The sequence below is a fragment of the Trichoplusia ni genome, chromosome 5, assembly GCF_003590095.1.
Source record: "Trichoplusia ni isolate ovarian cell line Hi5 chromosome 5, tn1, whole genome shotgun sequence".
Classification (NCBI taxonomy): Eukaryota; Metazoa; Arthropoda; class Insecta; order Lepidoptera; family Noctuidae; genus Trichoplusia; species Trichoplusia ni.
Genome location: NC_039482.1, coordinates 5215748 through 5238731, shown reverse-complemented (window position 1 = coordinate 5238731; position 22984 = coordinate 5215748). Strand labels below are relative to the sequence as shown.

At 33.1% G+C, this 22984-nt stretch overlaps 1 protein-coding gene across 1 annotated transcript in view; it reads right to left on the bottom strand.

Annotated features, from left to right (window-relative positions):
- LOC113494166 (facilitated trehalose transporter Tret1-like) overlaps positions 1–21297 on the bottom strand; it is a 30778-nt gene extending 9481 nt beyond the window's left edge. The window contains exons 1-3 of the mRNA XM_026872368.1: positions 21064–21297; positions 7918–8147; positions 1645–1814 (exon numbers count right to left, since the gene is read on the bottom strand). Coding sequence (XP_026728169.1) covers positions 1645–1814; positions 7918–8147; positions 21064–21241 — 578 coding nt within the window. The 5' untranslated portion in view covers positions 21242–21297. The remainder of the gene's footprint in view (positions 1–1644; positions 1815–7917; positions 8148–21063) is intronic.
- Between the last annotated feature and the right edge of the window lie 1687 nt (positions 21298–22984).

Genomic DNA, 22984 nt, shown 5'->3' with positions numbered 1-22984 from the left:
ATCACCGCAGACAATCATAATGCATTAGTATTTGTCAAAGAATAAATTAAACATTACCGGATTCGTACGAAACGGTTCTCTCAAAACATGTTTTGATTTCTAGAGTCTAGATTTTAAGGTAATTAAATATAATGATGGTTAGGGGTTAAAGCTTGATCAAGGCAATCAAGAGGCGCCAGTGAGACGCCATTATCATGTATAATAATTGAGTTAGGTACTTAAAGACTGCTGTGATCGTTGACATAAAGCATCAGGTTTGTTTTATTTCTGAACTTTATGTATTATGCTTTTAGACGTAACAATTTCCGTGATAACTAAATTGCGAATAATTATCTGTCCATCTCCTTACTTCCAGCTTGGTATGCAATCAGGAAGAGATTGATTAATGTATTATTAACCAAAAAAGACAATGCGTTCGGCGTTCCCTTTTTCACGACACTTTTCTGAGCTTGATCAAATCATCCTAACTGCCCTGAGAAAAAATGACAAGACAAACTTGACATGTATGGGATATGACGTCAAGTTTGTTGGGACATGTCAATGGCCCGGACAATCAATTTTCGTCATAAGGTTCCCATTTTTTCCTTACATAATCGCTCGAAGATCTAACAAACAAAGATGACATAACAGTCAACCTTGAGAACCAGTAACAATGACTGCAACATAATTAAGTAATATGAATTAATATGCAGTCCATAAATTTTCCTTTTATCACTAAGTTATCGCATCGTGAATTCCTATCGACTATGCTTTTTGATTTTTCTGATCAAAAGAATTAAATTTTCGACTCGCGATCCCGCCGCGTCTGCTCATGATTAAGGACTCCGGTTGGGTCCGAAACTAGTCGGGCTACCCCTATAAATACGCGTGAGTAAACCGTTACATCATTTAATAATGAATCAGTCTCACGATAGTTATTATAAAAAAAAAGAAGAATTAAATATTGGATAAATCTGTTTTCTTAGGTTGATTATGTATTCTGTCAGAGGGAATTAAACTTTTGAAGCTTTTTACATATTGTTAGGCAGGATTTTTATTAAGGTATGTAAAGACTTATGTACCTACCATAATTACACGTATATAAATAAATAAATAAGGATTATAATGTGGTATAAGTTTTTCATAAGTGGGAAATGTCTGACAATAGGTTATGCATTTACTTCTGTCACTTTTGAAAAGACGGATATCAGAAATTTGTTTTTAAATATGTTAGGCTATAAAAAATTATAACGGTGCGTATAGAGTTAAAAAAAAGAAAACAATTTATAAACCTCAAATAAACTGGATACAAATTAGAGTAAAAGCCACGTCTCAAACTCTTCTGAATTACTTCAATCTTGAAAGTCAAGATCGGAAGACAATTAAATCAGATCATACACTATTCATACAAAAGATATAAATAAACACTGCAACAAATGCATTCTCTTATGTAACACAACCAGTATGCAAATGTATTAATTACCTGAATAACCAAGCAACATTTCTAATCGATGAAAGGACGATGTCGCATTCTCTGAAGTGCCCAAAGAGTCCGCCTAGACGTTAAACCTCCCCAACGATGCTGCAATTATTGTACCAAAATACTGGACGCATCAAATTTGATAAGGTTGTAGTTACCATCGATTAACAAAGAGAAAGAATTACCTGTTTAAAATGAGAAGAGATCCTAAGGCTCCCCGAAGGTCGATGTCGCTTATTTCCTTGAGGTAGATGGGCAGAACTATGTAGCAGGATGAGCAGGGTATGCCGGCAACCGCCCGGGCTAGGATCAACGCCCAGGGCTCGAGGCAGAATAGTTTGATCTGCCAATAGACCTGGGGACAAATAAAATTAAAAATAATAAAATTAATTCTTGAATCTTTTAATTCATAGTACCGCCACGTACTGTAATATCATCCGCGTCGGTATTTCTTGGTTATAGGGCGATTAAATATATCCTATGTCACTTTTTCTTAAATAATGTTTACCAGCCTATATACGTGTCACTGCCTCTAAGCACAGGTCTCTTCCTATATAAAGAAAGTTTGACCCTTTCTTTGATTTCAGATTAATAAAACATTTGGAATACCGGTTTATTCACGAGGTTTTCCTTCATGGTTTTTCAGTACCTTAAATTGCAAGTTCATAGAAACATTAAATAATATAGGTAGATACGCATTCATTCATTCAAATAATTGGTTTCCTAGTTAGGCTCAAGAAGATAAACTCTATCAAATTAAAAACCACTAGTTAAAGAAGCGATCGAGAACGATGAACAAGCAATCACTTATTTCGAATTTCTCGTTTCCGAAGGTAACGTTGAAAATGAAACCTAAAACACCAGGAAAACAATTAAAAAACCATAATAGAAGAAGAAAACAATAACAAAAGAAGAAGGGAACAACGGAAGCAAGATGCCAGGAAGGAAATCATCCAAGTTCAATACTCTTTCTTGTTAAAACTACTTCATGCTCCAACTATTACAAATAGAATCTCCATTGTACACACCATAATACCTATTGGTCCCTATTTAGTAAGAAATTGTAATTGTCTTCCGGATTTAGATCTGTATGAAGCCTTCGATCGACTAAGCTCAAAAATTCCGTTTCTGGATTTTAGATCGGAAAAACAAAATTGGGATTTAACGAGGCAAAAAGGTGTGTGTTTGCCATTAAAACAGATTATTGAGGTAAATGCCGGATTTCATGCAGATCTTAGTTTTGAGATGACTTCACACACATTAATAAAAGTAGGTAATAAAATATTGTTCACAGTAGTAAAACTTGTCAAAATGTGATTCAAAATCAAAAAGTTTTTATTTCAAATAGGCCGTTTTTCATACTCATATTAATACATAAGGTATGATATAGATGTAAACGATAAATAATATAGATCGTTTTTATCCAAATTTTATGTTCCTGTGTGATCTTTGTAGGGGGCACACCCGCGGGCAATAACTGAATAGTTATTCATAGTTTTCAAAGAAATAGAATAGTTTTGCATCAATTGTCTTATTTTCTCATGACCTTATGTTTGACCAGGCAAGAATTTGTGTTAATTATGGCAATTAAAAATGATATAATGACAATTCATTGACCTGAAGTAAGTGTAAAGATCTTTCTAGAAGCGAACTTTCCTATAGAGAATAATAGAATTGAAGAATTCATGAAAAACAACAAAAGATGCAGAGTAAAAAAATAGGAATAAAACAAAATGAGTATTCAAGTATTTGATGCTTTACTTAACATGCCGCCGTCTCCACAAGAGAATAAAAAATATTGAATAATGAGTGCAAAAAATAACAGTACAAAGCAGATTGTTGTATAAGCAATAAAAAGTTTATAGACTTCGATCGAGTCATTACTTTTATGTTGGGTGTCAAAGGAAGTTAAATTACCTTAAAAGAATAGATCTGTGGAGTTACTTATACCGTAGAAGAAACTGTTTTCTTGTAGGCCTTATCAAGTTCCTAAAATTTCGATTTAATACAAAACTGTATAGACGTTTTTTTTTAATATTCCTTTTATTTTGATTGTACGAGTCACCCGGCTAAACCTACAGTGGTCTTTTTCACGGGATTTAAATGATGATTCTAGTCCATCCCTTTTTGACGTATTTTTGAGAGATGTATAAGTATACTTTCGTCAGAGGAAATCTTTAAAAAGTTTGAAAATCAATAAATGTCAGCTTTATGACTTCCTCTGTTAAAATAACTGCCGAGTTAACTGCTGAATCAAATTGTGTAATACTTTTTCGGCTTTGAGTATATAAATAACATTGAGGTAGGTTTGAACTTAGGTTCCGTGGTAAACATTTAAATGAGTTCATTTTGTTGACTTAATTAACTTAAGAGTTTAGTTTTAATTGTACTTACTATCTCACTGAATACTTTAATCAGCTAAGAAATATTCTTAAAGAACCTTCCACCACTCAAGCCCCCAAGATACAAGGTCAAATTAGTTTGGCAATAACTGTCGTCATATTTATAACAATATACCTACAGTTTTAGAAACGAGATAGCACAATACAAGGTGATTTCCCATCTCGCTTTCACAAGTTGAACAATATTACTTTCAGAACCCTTCACAATTCATTGAAACTATACTAGCCCACCAGCCATTGAGAAAACATCTTCAGGGAAAGAATATTGATAGAGAATATAATATTCTACATAAACTTTATTCATTCACAATAACACGAACATTTTAATATTTATAGCACAATAATAAGCAGTTAATACGGATATAATAACACATTCGTTGTTTGCAGACTTTGTATTTCTCACGTTAGGAATATTGTTATTAAAATAGTTAGTAATAAAACAGGCATTGTAACACATACATAAAATAATACGTGTAATTACGACAGCAGACGCAAAAAACACGGAGATGTGGATGATTCTGATGTACCTGAATTGAATGAGCATTGAACGATTAAGAGAGGAATAGGATTCTAATGACGTAGACTTTAAAGTGAAATAAACTTTTAAGTCACTTCATCAAAATAGCCTTTTCCCTAACTTTATTTAATCGACTGTTGCAGTGTAGAATTTAATCCTTCTGTCGCGGGGATCTCACAAATATTGATTTCATTTATATTATGACTAAATACTTGTTCTGTGCCTGGATCGAATCCGCAACAAGTCTGGCTCTTTGGGCAACGTTAGATGTTACAATAATCGATGTTACAATTGTCTTACTTAACGTCCACTTGCAAAATATTTGTTTATATTCCTAGAGTGTTTTTGCATACTGGCTCTTGTCCAAAGCGATCTATAAATAGGGTTAATGTTTACTTTCTAAACTTTAAGAACGGATGAAATTGACGTATCTCAACCAACTTTCTGTCATCTCCAAAAAGTCTAAACAAATTTGAACAGGAATTAGATTATGTAGTAGAAGAAAGAGTTTCAAGAAAATTAGGCAACTACAACACGCGGACAATCGCGGTGGATAAATAATTTTTAAACACGAATTCATGATCTGATGATAGGGAATAAGGAAATCTTGTACTCAAATAAAACATTTTGCACAAAAATCACCAAAAACAAATTCAAAATTAGCATTTATACTTGGTTCTCGGAGTTCCCAAAATGCGCATTAAATAATTAATTCTCAATTTAATTGTTTTGTTATGATCCTGCCTGAGCTGTCGAATAAAGATTTTCTAGAAACTTCACAAGCCATCAATTTGTTTTTCAGTTGTTAAAATGCGTCGGTACCTTCATAATGACTGGTTTACATTATCTTATTGTTCAGAAGAGTGCTTTAGTACAACTGGAGATAGGCAAGCACTAGGCATAGGTACGTACTAACGTACGCCTTTGTTTTAGGTGAAGCGTTAATGACATCAACCCACGTCGAGTGCGTAGCACGGGGATATGTTGGAAGTATAGTACGCAGCCAAACTTCCACAGCTGCGCTAATATTAATTTAAGAGGTGGTGATATGAAAAAAGCGTCCAGCATCCTGTTCCGAAGATAAAGAACAATTTTCTTTACAGGTTTTGACCAAATTAAATCTATTTCTGTCACATTTTAACCACACCCAAATAACATCATTCTTCTACAGACAAACCACTTAATATTGAAGTTCTCCAACAAAATTAGAGAAAAGCATTCAAAAGAAGAAAACAGAACAATATAGCGGCGGTGCCACCCCGTAACGTTCACGACACAGCAGAACCAGTTCGTGCACAAGATGAGTTTCCGGTTTTTTAATAAAATTCTGACCTCAACGGACCAGGTTTTGCACTTTGTATCTAATGTTTCGAATGTCGTTGCTCCGGTTGCGACTCCGCGGTTTTTTGTTTTTCTCTTTTGGACTTGTTATTTGTAAACATTGGTTTGTATTGGGTGTTCTCTGTTAGGTGTTTTCTATTTTAATGTTACTTTTCTTATCATACTCGAATTCGTGCAAACCCGAAAAAAAAACCTTTTCAGCAATAATTAGGGTTCCAAAAATACGCCTAAATTACATTTCTTTTATCATCACTAGTTGGAGAAAAAAAATACAAACTCATTAAAGTTCACAAGAAATAAATTCCGATCATTCGTATCGCATTCATTCCAACTTGGATGTCATAGAAATTAGTTCTAATTTAAAATCTAACAGTTCACGCTAGATTGGTCACACATAACGCATTTAATTTCAGATTACTGATTATTAACAATTCAACCGGCAGGCTAGCTGCGAACTGTTGTTCATCGTTAATCATATTTATTTCTCTTATCAGCGCAAATTAATGAAAGTGCTTTTATGATTGAACTGGCTGCATTTAATGTTTTAGTAATTACTAATTTGTGATGGTTTGTGGACGATTTTGGAGTATTCGTCATGTCTTTTTATATCGCGAATTAGGTGATAGAGGAAGACCAAAGATGAGAAGAGAATGAGCAAAAATGATAGGAAGAAAAAAAAAGACTTGGCTACGCGGATATTCGAGGGGTGGAGCTCTCCAAACAATCATCTCACCAAACCAACTAAGCGCAACGCATAGCGGGTTCAATCCCCGTCTAAGTCAAAAATTGGTGTGATCCTCGAATGCTTGTTCTGAGTAGCAGTATATTATTATATTTATATAGAGTAGGTGTAATTTATTAACTGCAAAAATAGTCGCACGTGGCCAAAAATCGCAAGATAAAGAGGTCTGGAAGAGAAAGGGGGAGGGTTTTGCCTAGCAGTGGGATACGCAGAAAAAAAACAATCCCACCAAAAACATTAAATGTAAAAAAATGCCAAGTCTCTCGATGCAGTCTTTCCATCGTAAAAAGTTTTGAGATCTCATAGAAGCCAAGTCCTATTCAAAATATTTTGTAGTTATAAATCAGCATTTAGTAATTGTATCAATAGTTTTCTTTATATTATAATTATAGTGACTTACTTTTAGGTGTCATAATTTCTAGGACTTCAGCTACTGCTTTGCTTAGAACCCATTCTCTATCTCTATCTCTTTTGTTTCTTCTCTGAGACTTCGTTACTTTTAATGTAAACAAGCTTAAACTTATATATATATGCATATATATATCTACTAACTTACAAACTATAGCTAAACTAAACTAAATAACACGTAAAGTTCTCCGAATATCAATTATCACTACAATATTTTTTAGTTTCGAAATGGTTTTTCATAGACAGGTGGCGCTATCAAATGAAAATTATCGAATTATTCTGAAGTACTACTTAGACTGCGCTTTGTAACGAAACCATAGCGCGATTCAGACACGTACAACGCCATCTATCGAGCGCGCATACAATATTTATCGCAATACAATGGAGTTTTAGCTTTATTAATTTAATGAATTATGAATTTTATGTATTAATTTGTATTAATGATAGTCTGTGTATTACATTTATATTATTCTTTTCTATTCTATGTATGTATTCATCCAATTGAATAGATACTTAAACAACGAACAAAGTTAACAATGCAGTCAAAATCCATACATAATGTTCTTGCCAAACCGCAAATATAAAATTGTTTTCTATGGCATATTATTTTTTAATGTTTTTATAATTTTTCCTTTATATGTGGCTAAGGACCTATCTTGGTGCAAAATTTGAAGTTTCTAAGTCTGCTAGAAGTACCTTAGATTTTTGATGATCTGTCAGTGAGTCAGTGAGTCAGTGAGTGACAAAATGGTGTAACTATTTATTAACTTTGATCGACCGTAACTCCTAAACCATTAATTCAATTGGCATGTAATTTCGAACTTAAGCTTGTTCTAATGCCTACTATTATTCCCCGGAAAGCTAGCTTTGTCCACGTCGAAGATACAGGGGGGGCGAAACAGCCGCGAATCGCTTCGAGAAAAGATGGTACGGCCGTGCCCGTTTTGCTCGAGACTTGGCAGGGGCACTGCCGTGCCCTCAGATTAACAGCGATTCCTGCGCATTAAACAGTAAAGCTTATTCTTATACCAAAAACTTAACAACTTACAATTAAAGATAGCGTCGTCACCAGAGTCATAATTTTTCTTCCAAATCTATCTGTTAGATACCCCATGGGGGCTCCAAAGATGATAGCGGTGATGTAGGTGACGGAGGCCATCCAGGAGATATCGGAGTCGGTGTAGGGTTCCGGGGAGGGTCCTTCAGCTGATTGTAGCACTGTTATCATGGGAGACAGCCACCCTTGCACCATGCCGAAGCTGAGTAGGGGGATCGTGACTGCGGACAAGAGAGAAAAGTTTATAAATGGTGCGAAGAATATTGGTTTAGTAGGTAAAGTTACTTGAGATTGTATTATTGACTACCTACCAAACTTTTCATGACTGTTGTAGATTTCGTTCTACACGAAAATTTTCGAGTTAGTGTGTTAATTTTTATATGTATAAAAAAGCCTTTCGACAAACTAGTTTTGTGATTTCTGAGGTGAATAAATAATATTTTAGATTTTATTAGACTGTATTGTTGACCGTTTAAACAACGCAAGATAAACTTTGCCCGACATGTCGCAGGTTCGATCCCCGTTTAGGAAAAGCATTTGTATACTTATATGTGCATTGTCTTTATGCATGTAACTGTATTGCTTGTGATAAACCCAAACGATATAAGGACGTTTCAGCATTCAATTCCATAATACGGGAGTCGTTTTTTTTAAATAGAAATAGAACTATGTCACGATTCAAAATATTTACAAGAAATATCCATAAACAGGTTTGCATGCAAAATTAAGGGATGGACTCAAACATTATAATTTAAAGCAAGAAATAAACAACATTATTATGGGTTCAATATCCCGAAGTGGGTATTTTCGACACTAAAATAAAAATTATTTGGGTAACCGAAAAGCCTTTTACAAAACGATGTTTTTATCAAAGGGACGAATCTTTAGACGTTTTTAAGGATCAAAGGTTTAACCTGCAGTGGTTAAAGACTGTTCTTTTTGGAAAGAAAAAAAAATATGTTTAAAATTATGTTGTCTAAATGAAACGTTCTTTATGTCTTTTTAAATACACAGGCAAAATAATTAATTTAATTAAAAATTGTATGAATGAAATGCATTTTAAAACTGGTCAAGTGCGCTTTGGACACGAGACATAGAGATCTTATTACAAAAGATAAAAAATCCTTAAAAAAATAAAATATTTAACTTAAAAATACTGAGTCCTTAGCACAAACACTATAGAGAAAATAATTATCACATCGAAACCTTACATTTTGGGATCATTCAGTTTTAAACTCAACTTGATAGTATACGTTTAGTTACATTGTCAGTAATTCTTGTATAAACAAAAATACTTTGCCCTAACAATCACCATTTTGAAATATGTAATTGCTATCTACGGATATGGCTAGAAATGTTTGTACATGTGACAGGAAATATTAATTGCCTTCGCAGCAATAAGGCTGTTCAATGGCAGCTTTTAGAATAGATCTTATCTAGAATGTTGGTAGAGTACCTTAGGAAGCGATATAGGATAGGCGGAAATGTAGTTTGGCATAAAAAAGTGATACTGAGCTACTAGGCTTACTAATTTATTTGAAAATATGGATTTTGATTTTGCATTTTTTCGAGATTTTTGGTGTTTAATGGATGTGAAGTTAAGAAACACTAAAACGTCCATAATTTCACTGTCATTTATAAACTTAATAATTATATTATTAAAGAATAAAACAATGTATTATTTTGTCAATACTTTACTCAAATTGATTTGTTAATTTCATATATTATTTCGCGTTAGTCATTAAACAACCCCAAAGGCTTAATCGTAGATATAATAAAGAAGGACGAGAAATTACATAATATATCTCTGGATAACGAACATTGGTTATAATTCGGCAAAACTCTTCTGAGACATTCCTAGTTATTTTAATTTCAGACTATAAAATTGATACTTAGCGACTGGTTAATCAGACTTTTTTCTTGTTAACATACAAGATGAGGATCTTGCCATCTAAAAAAAGGTTTAATTAACCCATGCACTGCACATGGCAGCACGTTAGACCGGCTGTATCCACCCATAATAGTGTACATCCTTAAGGCTAAACATAGGCGCGGTAGGAAATATCGCTTGATTTGCTACTCATTACGGATTCTCGCAGGTGTGGACACCAAAGTGATGTACCATTGCCGGCAATGTATTTCAAAACGCAGGGTGTTTCTCGTCTTATCTAAATGTGGCTTTAGTTTCATACTATTTTCGCCCCATCGAGTTTCTTAATGGGTGGGAGGATGCTTTTAAAGGATATAAATAGAGGATAATTTAGAATGCAGTGGTGTTAGCTGACAACCGATCTGGCGTGGTCTTGCTAATGTATCTACATGGTGTTTTTTATACGCAGGTGCTTTAAGGACTATCTAGATAGAAGACGATGTTAAAATATAGTATTTAAATAGAATTCAAGCGATGTCGTGGTGTCCTTGTATGGATTTTTTGCACAAAGTGCAAAATTCAATCCCAATGGCAGAAGAAATGTTTCTTAATTTTAAGTCGCCGTGAGTTATTTTTCTCTGCAATTGTTTTATGTAAACTAAGTAATTGTTGATTATCTTCAGATCTTAAAATTATTTGCACATTTAATTCGTACTGGTAGATTTGACTTGGTGAGATTTGACTTGACCGAATCTGGTTTACCACATAAAAACGATACCTATTTTTGATTGTACATAATATTATTTTCGTCACTATAAATAAACAAAGGTTTTAGTACCTTAATGAAAAACCTAAATGCCATCTAACTATGCCCTTATTAATTGTTTAATGTCTACCGATTGACATTAACAATTTTAATGAATGAACATTTAATTGCATTGAACTTGGCTACGATACTACATACTTACGTGGAATCAATTAATATCGAGTAAGTGACCAATTAAGAGGTTCTACATCCATTTTATGAATGTTAAAAAATATTTGATTGAAGATGAATACTTAATTTTTTTGTTCTGTTAACGATTATTTTTATAAATATATCGATGACCAGTGTTGCCAATGTGGTATAATTATGGTTTAGATATAAAACATGTTAAACGTAAAGTTACAGAAAATTTTATTATTTGAAACACGACGCCCACACAAGGAGTCCAAGCAGGTAACCTGTGTGGGTAGTTTAAAAAACTTAATTTACAATAGGAATGGACACGTCACGGTAAAAGATTAACTTGAGATCTAACATCGTATCTTAAAGTCATCGTATAATGTGTGGACTAAACATAATACTAGCCATCAAAAATCTGTTCTAATCCGTGTAAAAATATTTAATCCTTAGAAGAAACTTGGCGTAACTGATACTTTCATAGATCGCATATTGTAATAAGAACGTGTAATAAAACGTAGTATTAATTTAAGAACCATAACAATCCTGGACCTGTTTTGTCATGGTATAAATAAGTTCTAGAGCACTTTCCTTGTAATGATACGGCTTAAGTCCAAACTGTTGCTTTATAGGAGATGTGCAAGTGAAATGGCGAACTACAGTCTACGTAGTGGCATCTCACTTCCACAACGGCTTCATTTTATCACATAGCAGGGATAATGATGAGTTAGGCCACCAAATATCGCACCTTTATTTATTTATAGTGTTCAAGTTCAATTTCTCATATTTAGATCAAAATTGAATCAAATCAACAAAGTAATTGAAGTTTACAGCAAATCACAACAAATTATTAAACTACGGACATTTAAAATAATTTTGACATTAGTATCACGTTGCTCTAATCATCAAACAATTATACAATTAACTTTGTCGAGTCCTATTTCCATGATTTTGTCGAATTGAGTCTGAATGGTAAGTAATTTGCAGTAATAAGCGGGTAAATAGTGTTTACGTTTAGATAAAAATGACCATAAGCACGAACGCGGATTGTAGGACTGTGCTACACGCGATTATCAATGAAATGCTGTGACCTTGAATGTGATAGCTCAAAGCAGCCCCTCTAGCCAAGTTCACGTATAGAATCGTTAAGCTCTATAAAAAAAGATTAAATATATCGATAAGTCACGTGACTTTTATCCGTCTCCGCTATATATTTGAGTGTAATAATGACTTTTTAAACATACTTATATACTATAAAATATTTTTAATTCTTTATCTTTGTGCGTAGCGTAAAAAATCAACACTAAGCGTCATTGAACAATAGTACTGTATTGTTTCTGTAACACAAATAATTCTCATATTTCCTACAACGGGAAAGATGCATTACTAATACATTATATGATTGACAAAACTATCGCGGTCTCTCTGACAATCATGTTGTAACCTGACGGTTAAGAGTTTTTATACCCTATTTATTTTATATAAAAAATGTAAGAAGTTATAGAAAAATTGCACCCAATATTTTTTGGAAATTTGTGTGATAAGCAAAAATTTTTTTTTTGTCTTTTACCCTATTGAAGTCAATATGCGAATGCAGGGCGGCGCCTTTGAATTATAATAAGAAAACTATTAGCTAACACCAAATTGCTGAGGTTGTGACGTCATTTTAGTCTTCTTCTCTGAGAGAAAAATACTAAGACCAAATCGCAAATACGGCAACTTTGACTGCACGGATAGCCGACTGGTTCAGCAAACCCACAGAAAGCCACGAGTCGCAGTTTTTATTCCCGTGTACGACAAGCATATGTGTGGTCTTCGAATATTTCTTCTAAACCTGGTCGTTTTTGTAAATGCGATTTAATTTTTTGTGAAACCGATGACGTATTTGGTAATACAACTGCAACTAATTTTCATATCTATTACCGAGCAAGGAAATATCACGAATTTCCGTTTATCAAATCTATACTTAAGAATGACTCATAGAGCATTTAAAATTATAACATCCAAATGCGAATATTAGAATTTTCACGTTTTATTAACATAGTGTTAAATTACGAGTATATAAACTGGTTATGTTTATTTCGTCACTTGTAATTAAACCTTTTTTCGAGCTTAAAGTCGATGAGAATTTTTTTGTGTTTTTTTTTTCATTATAACAGCATATTAAAGTCTGCTTTCAGTCTCCCACGTATCTAATTGAATGCTGTAATGCACCCTACATCTCATTTTACTAAGTCACATTTAAAAATCTGAAAAAGAACGCCAGAAATGGAGTAATTTCATTGCGGGGGTAGAGGAGAGATGCCTAGGAATATATTATAGGAAGGTCCTATATATATAGGAAAAAACTTCGTCAATTATAAGGAAAATGTAATATTTCTAGCTTAATTTTAAATCGTGCACTCGTCTTCATCATTCTTAAAATTTAGACGGAATAAATCATTTGAAGCTCACTTTTTATATGGCCGTGACGAAAACAAGTTTATTCGACATCAAATGTCAATTCATTGTTATATTTTTTATAAATTCTTACCAATTCTGTTGTTAATGATAACCCCTAGTTTTGCTACTAGCATGTTTTCTTATGCGATTTAATTTATGCATGACGTAATTACCGAACTTTGTTCTTAATCGATTTATTTTTTCGGGTTATGGTAATATAAATGACGCAGTGCATATATATATTTTTGTAGGGTTTTGACAGTGCACTACCTCTCCTAACACAATCATAGGAAATTCGGTTTGGGACGGAACACTTGATGTCAATACAGATATTTTCAGATATTGTGTTGGTCAAATAGTTAGGAGGATACGAATAGTGTCAAATTTAAACCAAATCTATTAATTAATCTGCCATTTTAAATAGCGGAGTTTTAGGACAGGACTTCTACAAAGATGCTAGTCTGACATATGCGAGCCAGCGTCGGCGTCGGTTAAATAAACCATTACTTTTCCATCTCAAAAACAAAAGAATAGGCCATCTCCGTATAAATAGTTAAACACTATACCTACCTACACTATTATTTATTATTTTAATCTCCATTCAATCGTGATAGCATGAATTAGGAATGTAGCGCAAAAAATATGAAATAGGTCATTAATAAAGGCGCCGAAAGTAAAAAAAATGGCGTCGAACAAGTTCTATAACCCCGCTTTTTGTCTATACTAATATTATAAAGAGGAAAGATTTGTTTGTTTGTTTGACATGAATAGGCTTCGAAACTAGTGGACCGATTTGAAAAATTCTTTCGCTGTTGAGAAGCTACATTATCCCCGCTGAACATAGACTATAAATTATTTTGAAAAATATTGGGATTCCGTAAGAATATTGCGATAATGTAACCACAGCTGTAAAACCGGAAACCTATTTCTGCGTACGCTGCTAATACTATTGAAAATAGAACAAAATTATGTACTACGGGTTTGCGTATCACGCGGACGAAGTCGCGGGCAACTGCTAGTATCAATAAATCGATGACGCCGCATCAAGAATTTTAGGAATTTGCTATAAAAACACTACTTTTTGATACTTTCACTTAATAGAATGTACCACATTAGTTTTAACATAGTTTTAACCAATAGGAGCTCATTCATTTCCATTGACGCTATTAAGAGACAGCTCATTTTAAAAACCTGTTAATTAGTGACCTACAATTAAAATTAGTTTATTTTTAATTTGTTTTGACTGACGACCCACATGCTAATGTTATTTTGTCTTGCGATAGAGCCATCTGATAAATATTATACATTATCTACCCGATCTTATAATTGCATTTGACCGGGCCTGTTGGTCTAGTGGTTAGTGACCCTGACTGCTATACCGGAGGTCGTGGGTTCGTTTCCACTCAGGACAAATGTTTGTGTGATGAGCCCAAGCACTTGTTCTGTTACTGCATTCGGTTAGACTGGAAGCCAACCCCAAGATAATAGGGAAATGGCTAGGTTAGATGGTGATGAAGTACATGTATTATCAGATGTCATACTTTTTGATTGATTGATTATATTTCGCTAAATGATCGTAATTTTATTTCACCGTGAGGAACTAATAAATCTCAATGTTTTCCTTCATATATTTGCGTAGGAATTAGTTTAATTAATACTTTTATATGGTTTGGTAAGGTCATACATCCGGTTTCCGGTAAATTGATGTCCATTTCCTAAAGTTGTTCTTATAGCGTGTATGTGTTTTTTCAAGTAGGTTGTATTAGAATTGAAATCGCCAATTTAAATCGGTGTTCTAATAGAATAGCTCGTGGCTAAGCTATAACCGCAGAAGTGAAACGATCACAGGTTAAGCTATGCTTGACGCGGTTGGTCCGTAGATTTGTGACCATCTTTGTCATAAGGAGTTCCTCCGTGTTTCGGAAGGAACGTTAACATCTTTAACAGTCGTTACAGGTAGTCAGAAGCTTGAAAAGTCTGACAACCAGTCTAACCAGGGGGTATCGTGTCTCCCAGGTAACTGGGTTGAGGAGGTCAGATAGGCAGTCGCTCCTTGTAAAACACTGGTACCTAGCTGAAACCGGTTAGACTGGTAGCCGACCCCAACATAGTTGGGAAAAGGCTAGGCCAATGATGGTGTTCTAATAGAATAGTGCGGTGCTAGTAGAATACTTTCTCCAAACATTTGTGTTTGTACTAACTTTTGGTGTGTTGTCTTCCATCAAGGAAACAGCATTTGCGTGGTGAAAATCGAATGACTTTAAACCACGTTGAGGTCTCAGCGTATCTTTTCTTATTTTGTAATAATATATTACAAAATAAATTTCCGCCCTGACGAATTTAATCATTAAACGCAGGGATAAATCCCGCGACACGTCGCTCACATTGGGTTTGACGTGGTGACCTCACCTACTCGGCTATGAGTCTTCTACAACTGCCTGGGCCGGAGTCCTTGGAGGGCTTATGCATGCTTTTTACAACTCTGGCCGGATAAGTACAACAACTCTGAGTTAAAAACTATTTTGTGAATGATCCAATGGTTTTTATACAGTTTAAAGGTACCTTCTGACAGGCAAAACACCCTAAAAATATATATCCAATGCATTTTTATATCTCATCATCGGAATTGTGACGTTGAATGTTTCCAGCCTACGTTTAAACAATATTTTTTTTAAGGTTTACCATATTCTATTGTCATCGCAAAAGATGAATGAGGAAGTGAATAATCTTAATAATTACGACATTTTGAAACAAAAACAAAGTCGTAAGAATTATTCAATTTTGTATACTTTAATTATTTATAACTTAATGATTGTTATTTGTACAGGTATTATATTAAAGTGTTTTTTAAGTATAAAAGATTATTTATCATATTGATTTTGATTCATTCACGATTATTTCAATTAATAACTGCACTTTTTTAATTTATCGTAATTTACGATGTAGAGTAATAGGGATGACGACAATTTTTTTATGCAGTGTCCGACTTGTAGTTTTTTGTATAATAATGGATACGTAGGTATTTTTTAATTTGTACCGCAAACATAAATTGCCCAAATTACAGTGAATGAAACTTACGGGTGGCGTCACGATTGAGTATAAATTTTACTCTATCGTTACGTCACAAGCCCCTTCTCCTAGACTTTAAAGCAGTTAATCTTTGTCAATTCTAGTTTTTCTGAAAAAGGAAAAAATACGTGTCTCATACTTTTCAATTATCTAACTGAGGGACTAATGAGATCTTTTCTTTTTATACCCAGTCATCATCCCTATTGGAAGCTTAAGAATTTAGTACACAAAACAATCGTTCTCGATAAATCTATGTTATTTTAAATGTACCACCTAAGTTTCTAATAAATAATAACAACTAAGTTTCTTACTAAACTTTGCCTGGCCATTTTATTTTTAAGCCACAATATTTTAACCACAACGTCCAATTTAAATTAAATAATTTTATATTATTAACCGGCTAAAGTGGTTATAAACTTTAAAATATCGCTTACTAAGCAAGGTCAGGAACCTGATAATCGCACAACACCAAAGCATTTGAAAACTTGATCGCTGAGGTGTTTGGCCTTCGGGATAAAGGGATGCAAATACATACATACCTACTACATTTTGTTGTTCATCATAAATATTGAATGCTTGATTGTAAAATTTTAAAGGAATATAATATAGGATTGAAAAATTATAGAAAAAAATATGATATATGGCAAAAAACAAAATAAATAAAAATACACGTTTATGGAAAAGTTTTAAATATCGGTAAAAAACCTTATAATATATTAAGAGTTTTTTTATTGTTAGCTAATAAAACAAACCATAGATTTTACCGAGTTTTTTTTAATGTATCTTTTATAAAGGAAAATAAAATAAAGATCTATTTGTTTACGTTTGTACATCATGATAAAGTTTGTCACACATTATAAGGCAGATGAATAATGTATCTGATGACTTTACAAAATTGCGCGCCGGTGCTTTTGTGCCGAATTGAAATCTTTAAAACGAATCATCAAATAATATTTACCTCAAAAGTTCGAAACCCCCTTTATCTCTAAGAAGGTTTGGCCAATATACCAACTTTTTTACATCGTACCGTGGGAATCATTCTGATACGCCGTACTGCCGTACATACAGAATTTGTTATTTAATACTCTTTCAAGATATACAACTCAATACATTACACTAAAGTGCAGTATACCGGTTTGGGATTACGTGACTAACGTAATAAAAATACAAAAAGTGCAAAATCGCCAAGTATTCGTTGCGAGAAGGATTTATACTTCTTAATTTTATCATTGCTACGAAACTACGCAGTTCACTCGTAGCCATAAATTGTTGTCGACTGAATATTGTACAGGTTTATAGAGTAATATGCCAAGCACCATTTCCGTACATAATAACAAATATATTTTCTCAAAAAAAAAGTAAATCCTAAAGCCAAAGTCAGTATAGGAAAAAAATTGTCCTCCAGTACAAAATTGGAGCAGCCAATGACAATTCCTCCGGAAAGAAATAATTACATATGTATATGTTTTGCTTGCCACAGTCTGGTTCTTTTAAAGTAAGTTAAATTATCTTATGGTTCAAAACCTATAGACGGACAGTGGTCTTTCAAAAATCGTTGTATTGAAAATAAATGTTTATGGAGGTACCTACTGGGGACAATCGGTGCAGGCAAAAATAATTAAGTAATACGCATTATAAGTTTTGGGCGTTTTAGCAGTCTTTTTCGATCATCGTAGCTTGGAAACTTAATAATTAAAACACATAGGTACTTCAAATATGACTTTTCCTATCTTAAACACTTAATTTTACTATCGATCATGAACCCATTCGACTTTTTCGTAGCCGTTTTCTAAGCGAAATTTCTCTGCCACAAACTCGATAATAAGAAAAAATATTAACCAATGAATATAAAATGTTTTAATTATTTTGTTTAATTCGCGGTAATGTCTTAACCTACCACTCTTTACGGGCTAATGCCGTTCGTTCCACTTACATGATTAATTGCTTATTTATTGAAAACCGTTACCTCTACACGTGACAGGCTCGTTTACTGAAAAGCGCATTGTTCAAAACGGCCGTCCGATTTTTGCAACTTTCAATATTGTTTTCTTTTTATATATTTTTTAATACATAGTATAATTATTATCACACACACTTTTTATTGACGCAATTAATAAAAGAAGAATTAGTGCGACAAATCCAGACCAGCCTCTTTTGGTTTCGACAGTCTTATTTGCTGATAGCAAAACGTTCCCATGTCTGAAAATAATAGATCAAAGTCTCGTGACTAACGAAAAGAAATGTCATTTCTATAAACGTTTTCCATTAATGCTAGTCACTTCAGAAATGTACTTAGGTACAGTTTGGACATAGTTCCTGTAGCCAATCTTATGTTTCCCTCTATTTCAAGAGATGTAAGAGGTTCTTGCTACTTCAAAGCCTAACTCACTAATTATGAGTCGTAGCAAATGAGGCCAGAAAATTATAATTTAATTAATCAACAATAAGTAAATTAAGATAATTTACTAGTATATCTTGACAAAATAAGACTAGAAATGAGGAACCGTGTTGACAGTTTGTACCGAATAGTTTGAAAATGATATTTTCTGTAAGAGATGAAGACATGAATGACCGGAACATAAACCTCTGAAAAAACACGTTTAAAAGCTATCCTGAAGCTTGTGTTTGTTTTAATTAAATATGTTTGTTTGTATTATTCTAGGGAATTGCTTAAACATCCTGTTTATATTAAACGTCATGTTACATAAATAATTTGCTGAAATGGTATGCAATTTCCTTTGTTTATTTACAAAGAATTTGACGCCTTAAGCCTTCACAACAAAAAAGTAAAACCAAAAAAGATCTGCAATTGTAGAAATATCTCGACGTAGGATGAACTCATTAGGGTTTCACCCCGGAAAAAGGTATTACTGAGGCCAGGTAAAAGACCACATTAATATAGTGAGTACAATTTGCCCGAACAATATAACCCGATATTTACGGCAGGTAACCTTCTGATGTACCTTATTCAAGTTAACTATCAGTCAAAGCGAAGGGTATTTGAAAACCTTTTTTTAAGTATGTTTCAATACTACCTGGTGCCGCACAAATCGAAAATGATAACACGGGAACATAAAATCGCGATAAAAGTATCCTATATGTTAATCCTGGTTATAAGCTATCTGTTACCAAGTTTCGTCTAAATTCGTTCAATGTTTTTTGCATAAGAGAGGATCGAACATCCATACTTACAAACTTTCACGTTAATTATCAGTAAGAGTTTTATATCCGTAAGTTTAATAAAAAAAACATTGTCAAAAATTGTTTGCCTTGACGTGACGTGCCGTGACGGTCATTGCTGAAAATGATGGTCATGGCTTTTTGAACTTTTCAAAATGGCCCTTATTATCGGTCTCATTTAAACATGAGTTTTAACAATAATATATTCTCCATTAAATTAGTCTTCAACAAAAGCGAGATCACGAGATTATTGACGCTTATGAGTATTTTGAGATACATTACAACAACTATACAAGTTATCTTTACAATGTTAAGTGTCATATTTGTTCTCAACCCCTTGATACTAGAACTGGCCAGGACTTGTATGCCTAGTACGTTTAATTATGGCTTAAATAATCAGAACCAGCTTTGTAACACCTGTTTAGTTTATTTTAGACGCACTGGTTGACTATTATTAGGACTGGATTCAAGGAGTTTTAAAATAGCTAAAAGTTGTTGAGTTAAAAAAAATGCAATGGATTTTTTTTATAAGTATTCGTGTAGTTGCCTTTTAAGATTACTTTTCCTTTTAGTTCACATACAATGATATTGAAATTTATTGAAAATTTAATCTCTAATAATGCCGTGAAAAGCATTTTATTTTTTTCATTTTATTACAGATAATTTAAAATCTGCATCGAAAAGTTAAAAACCAGTCAATTATGTCATTTTATGCAAAAAATAACCTTGCAAAATTAATTAGAAATCCCGTTTTGAATATTTAATTGTGACCTGTTAATTTATTATTTTTTATTATGATGACTTTATTTCTTTAAGGACCTTTAGTCTAATTTTGTAACTGATTCGCAATTCTCTGGCTGAATACAGATGTGCCCGTGCCTTATTCTATTGAATGAAAACTTCATGTTTCAAATCGGTAGTGACGATAAATTTTATTGTTCCGTTTTATTATGAATCGAGTTTCCTAACAATAAATGTTTTATTATTCGAAAATTTCATCAGTTTACGCACAAAATATACAAACGTAAAATTATTTAGGATAAATGCTGTTGTGTATGCGACTTGTTTATTCAACTAGGTTAGTTTTGATAGATAACTTACGAAAATTCATTATTGACCGAATTTTCTGTGGTTTAAGAGTATTAACAAATGTCTTAAAAGCGAACTTTGAGTTTTACGAATGGTGGGTATTAAACCAAGTAACAGTATTAAAAATATAGCACGCTGAGATAAGGGTAACTTTTTCTGATTATATTTTCAATCATAAGGAAGGTATCTAATACAAAATGTAATAAATTTTTAATAAGGTCGATCGTTTCATTTTAAAGTCTTGCTTGAATAACATCACACTATAAAGATATAAATAAAAAAAACCCTAACGCCATTAACTCTATTGTTCTAAACGTTTTATTGACCGCACGTGCAAATTTAATTTAATTATTTAAAAATTTCAATAATGGGCTAATACAAATTTAAATTAAATTAATTTATTTTAATTTGTAACGGTTTTATAAATTATCGTAAAAATTTAAATTATCTGTCAAATTATTTAATGTTGTGATTTAAAAACACGAACAAAAATGGCGGGAAACAAAACGAAATAAAATTTCTTAGATATTATTTTTGTACTTACTTATTATTGCGAAAACATATTGATTTATCCTACTCCCATTGGTCCACGTTAATCTTGTTATTAAGAAATTCATTTTTGTAACACACTTTTTTTTAAATGTCACTGGTAATACGCATACAGCCTGACACGGTGGTGTCTTCAAACGAACTGCCGTACGATCTCGTTCACAACAAATCATTCGTTTATTTACAATGCGTTTCTTAAGGCGTGTTTACACAGCCATTTGATGAATAAAAAAGTTTCGAGGTTTTTCTTTTCTTTTCTTATTGTAAAGTAACCGGTGTCAATACGTTCTGCATAATTGTAATAAAATCTTTTTGGTGGGTAATTAAGAACCTCGTTCTTCTTTAAAGTTTGGTACTTCTTTTGTTTTTGATTTTTAAATCTCAAGTGTTTAAATACTCCGTTCTACTATTAACAACGTACATGTAACTGTACAAAATCATTTTTTATAGCTCTGATAACGAGGTTACGTAGAACCTTGGTTAAATGAATCTTAATACGGTCAAGTGCAAGTTCACATCGCGTGCAGAAACTATACACACTTATGTAAATATTATAAGTAGGTAAGTCCATTTAATTATTTTGACTAAACTATGGTATAAACAAAAAACACCGTGATTGATTACTAAGGCATCTAAAAATATCAAAGTATTTCGTAACTAAATTATGTTATGATCAAAAGGAAGTATTTATGTTTACTTCAATACCAAATGAGGAATGCAATTCCGAAGAGTTACAATGAATTGTGAATATTTTCTTTCGTAGCTGAACTTTGCTAGCGTAAAGGGTCCACCTCTGTTCCGAAATTATATCGAGTTATATTATGATGCTCATAACAATTGCTTTCGAATTCAAGACATAGGTACAAATTTAATTTCTTCTCTTGTATTTAAGAACTGACAAGATTTGTCAGATAATGTGATTTTAATGGTCACTAAGTTTATAAAGGTTCCTCTTTAAAACAACAAACCTCATCCTCCATATTATAAGTAGTCACAATAATTTATACATTCTTCCAACGAAGTTTCATCAATAGTGTAAACATGTCGTTATAAAACATTGATGAGACAATTCTCTGCAAATTTTGAAACACAAACACGAACGCGTATAATTTGTCAATCTATATTTTAATCTGTGATCATAAAAAAAAAACATGGCGTCATTTTGGGTTTTTTAAATTAAAATTTTGGCTTTGAATAAACTATGTTGCCCTACCTACATAATTACTCAGACTATCAAAGATTACCTACACAGCTTTTGTTTTTTGGTCTATTTTAAGTGAAGTTAACTCATTTTGCATGCTTATGTTTAAGTTCGATTCGTCGGGTAGGTAGAAACCTAATATATTATTATGTCATAAAGAAGCAAACTTTGTGACGCTTTTGCGGGTATCTAAGCTGTTCCTCTTTTTTCCCGATTTTGGAATTTTTTCTATCAGTAGAAAAGATACACGTACGTTACTTGTGAGCTTCCAACTTGAAAATACTGCTTTACGAGGTGGGCACGGGTAAGTCAGCATAATTTAGAATTCCAGACTACTTTTGACCGTATTATATCTTAATTTTGACATCAACACCATGGTGGACGGTGCGTTAGTGATCCACTCACACCTTAAAGAGATGTCAGCGTATTAGGGCCGGCTGCCGAGCCAGCGGGATTGTCCGAAAGAGTTACCTCGTCCCCTTCACAGAAAGGGCAAAAGAAGGAATGGAGAGGGTTTTAGTCAGTAAAAGTTTGACACTCTTTCGCTAAACAGCGGGCCTAACGTAAAGGTGTCATTAAAATGATTTCACATGAGAGAAGAGAAGTTTGACATCAACGGTTAGGAACTAGTTAAAGATGCGTCGTTTGCAACTATAACCTTGCTAAGCTAATTAAGAGGAGTTTGTTTATTTGCTTATTTAATTTATAAATGTTC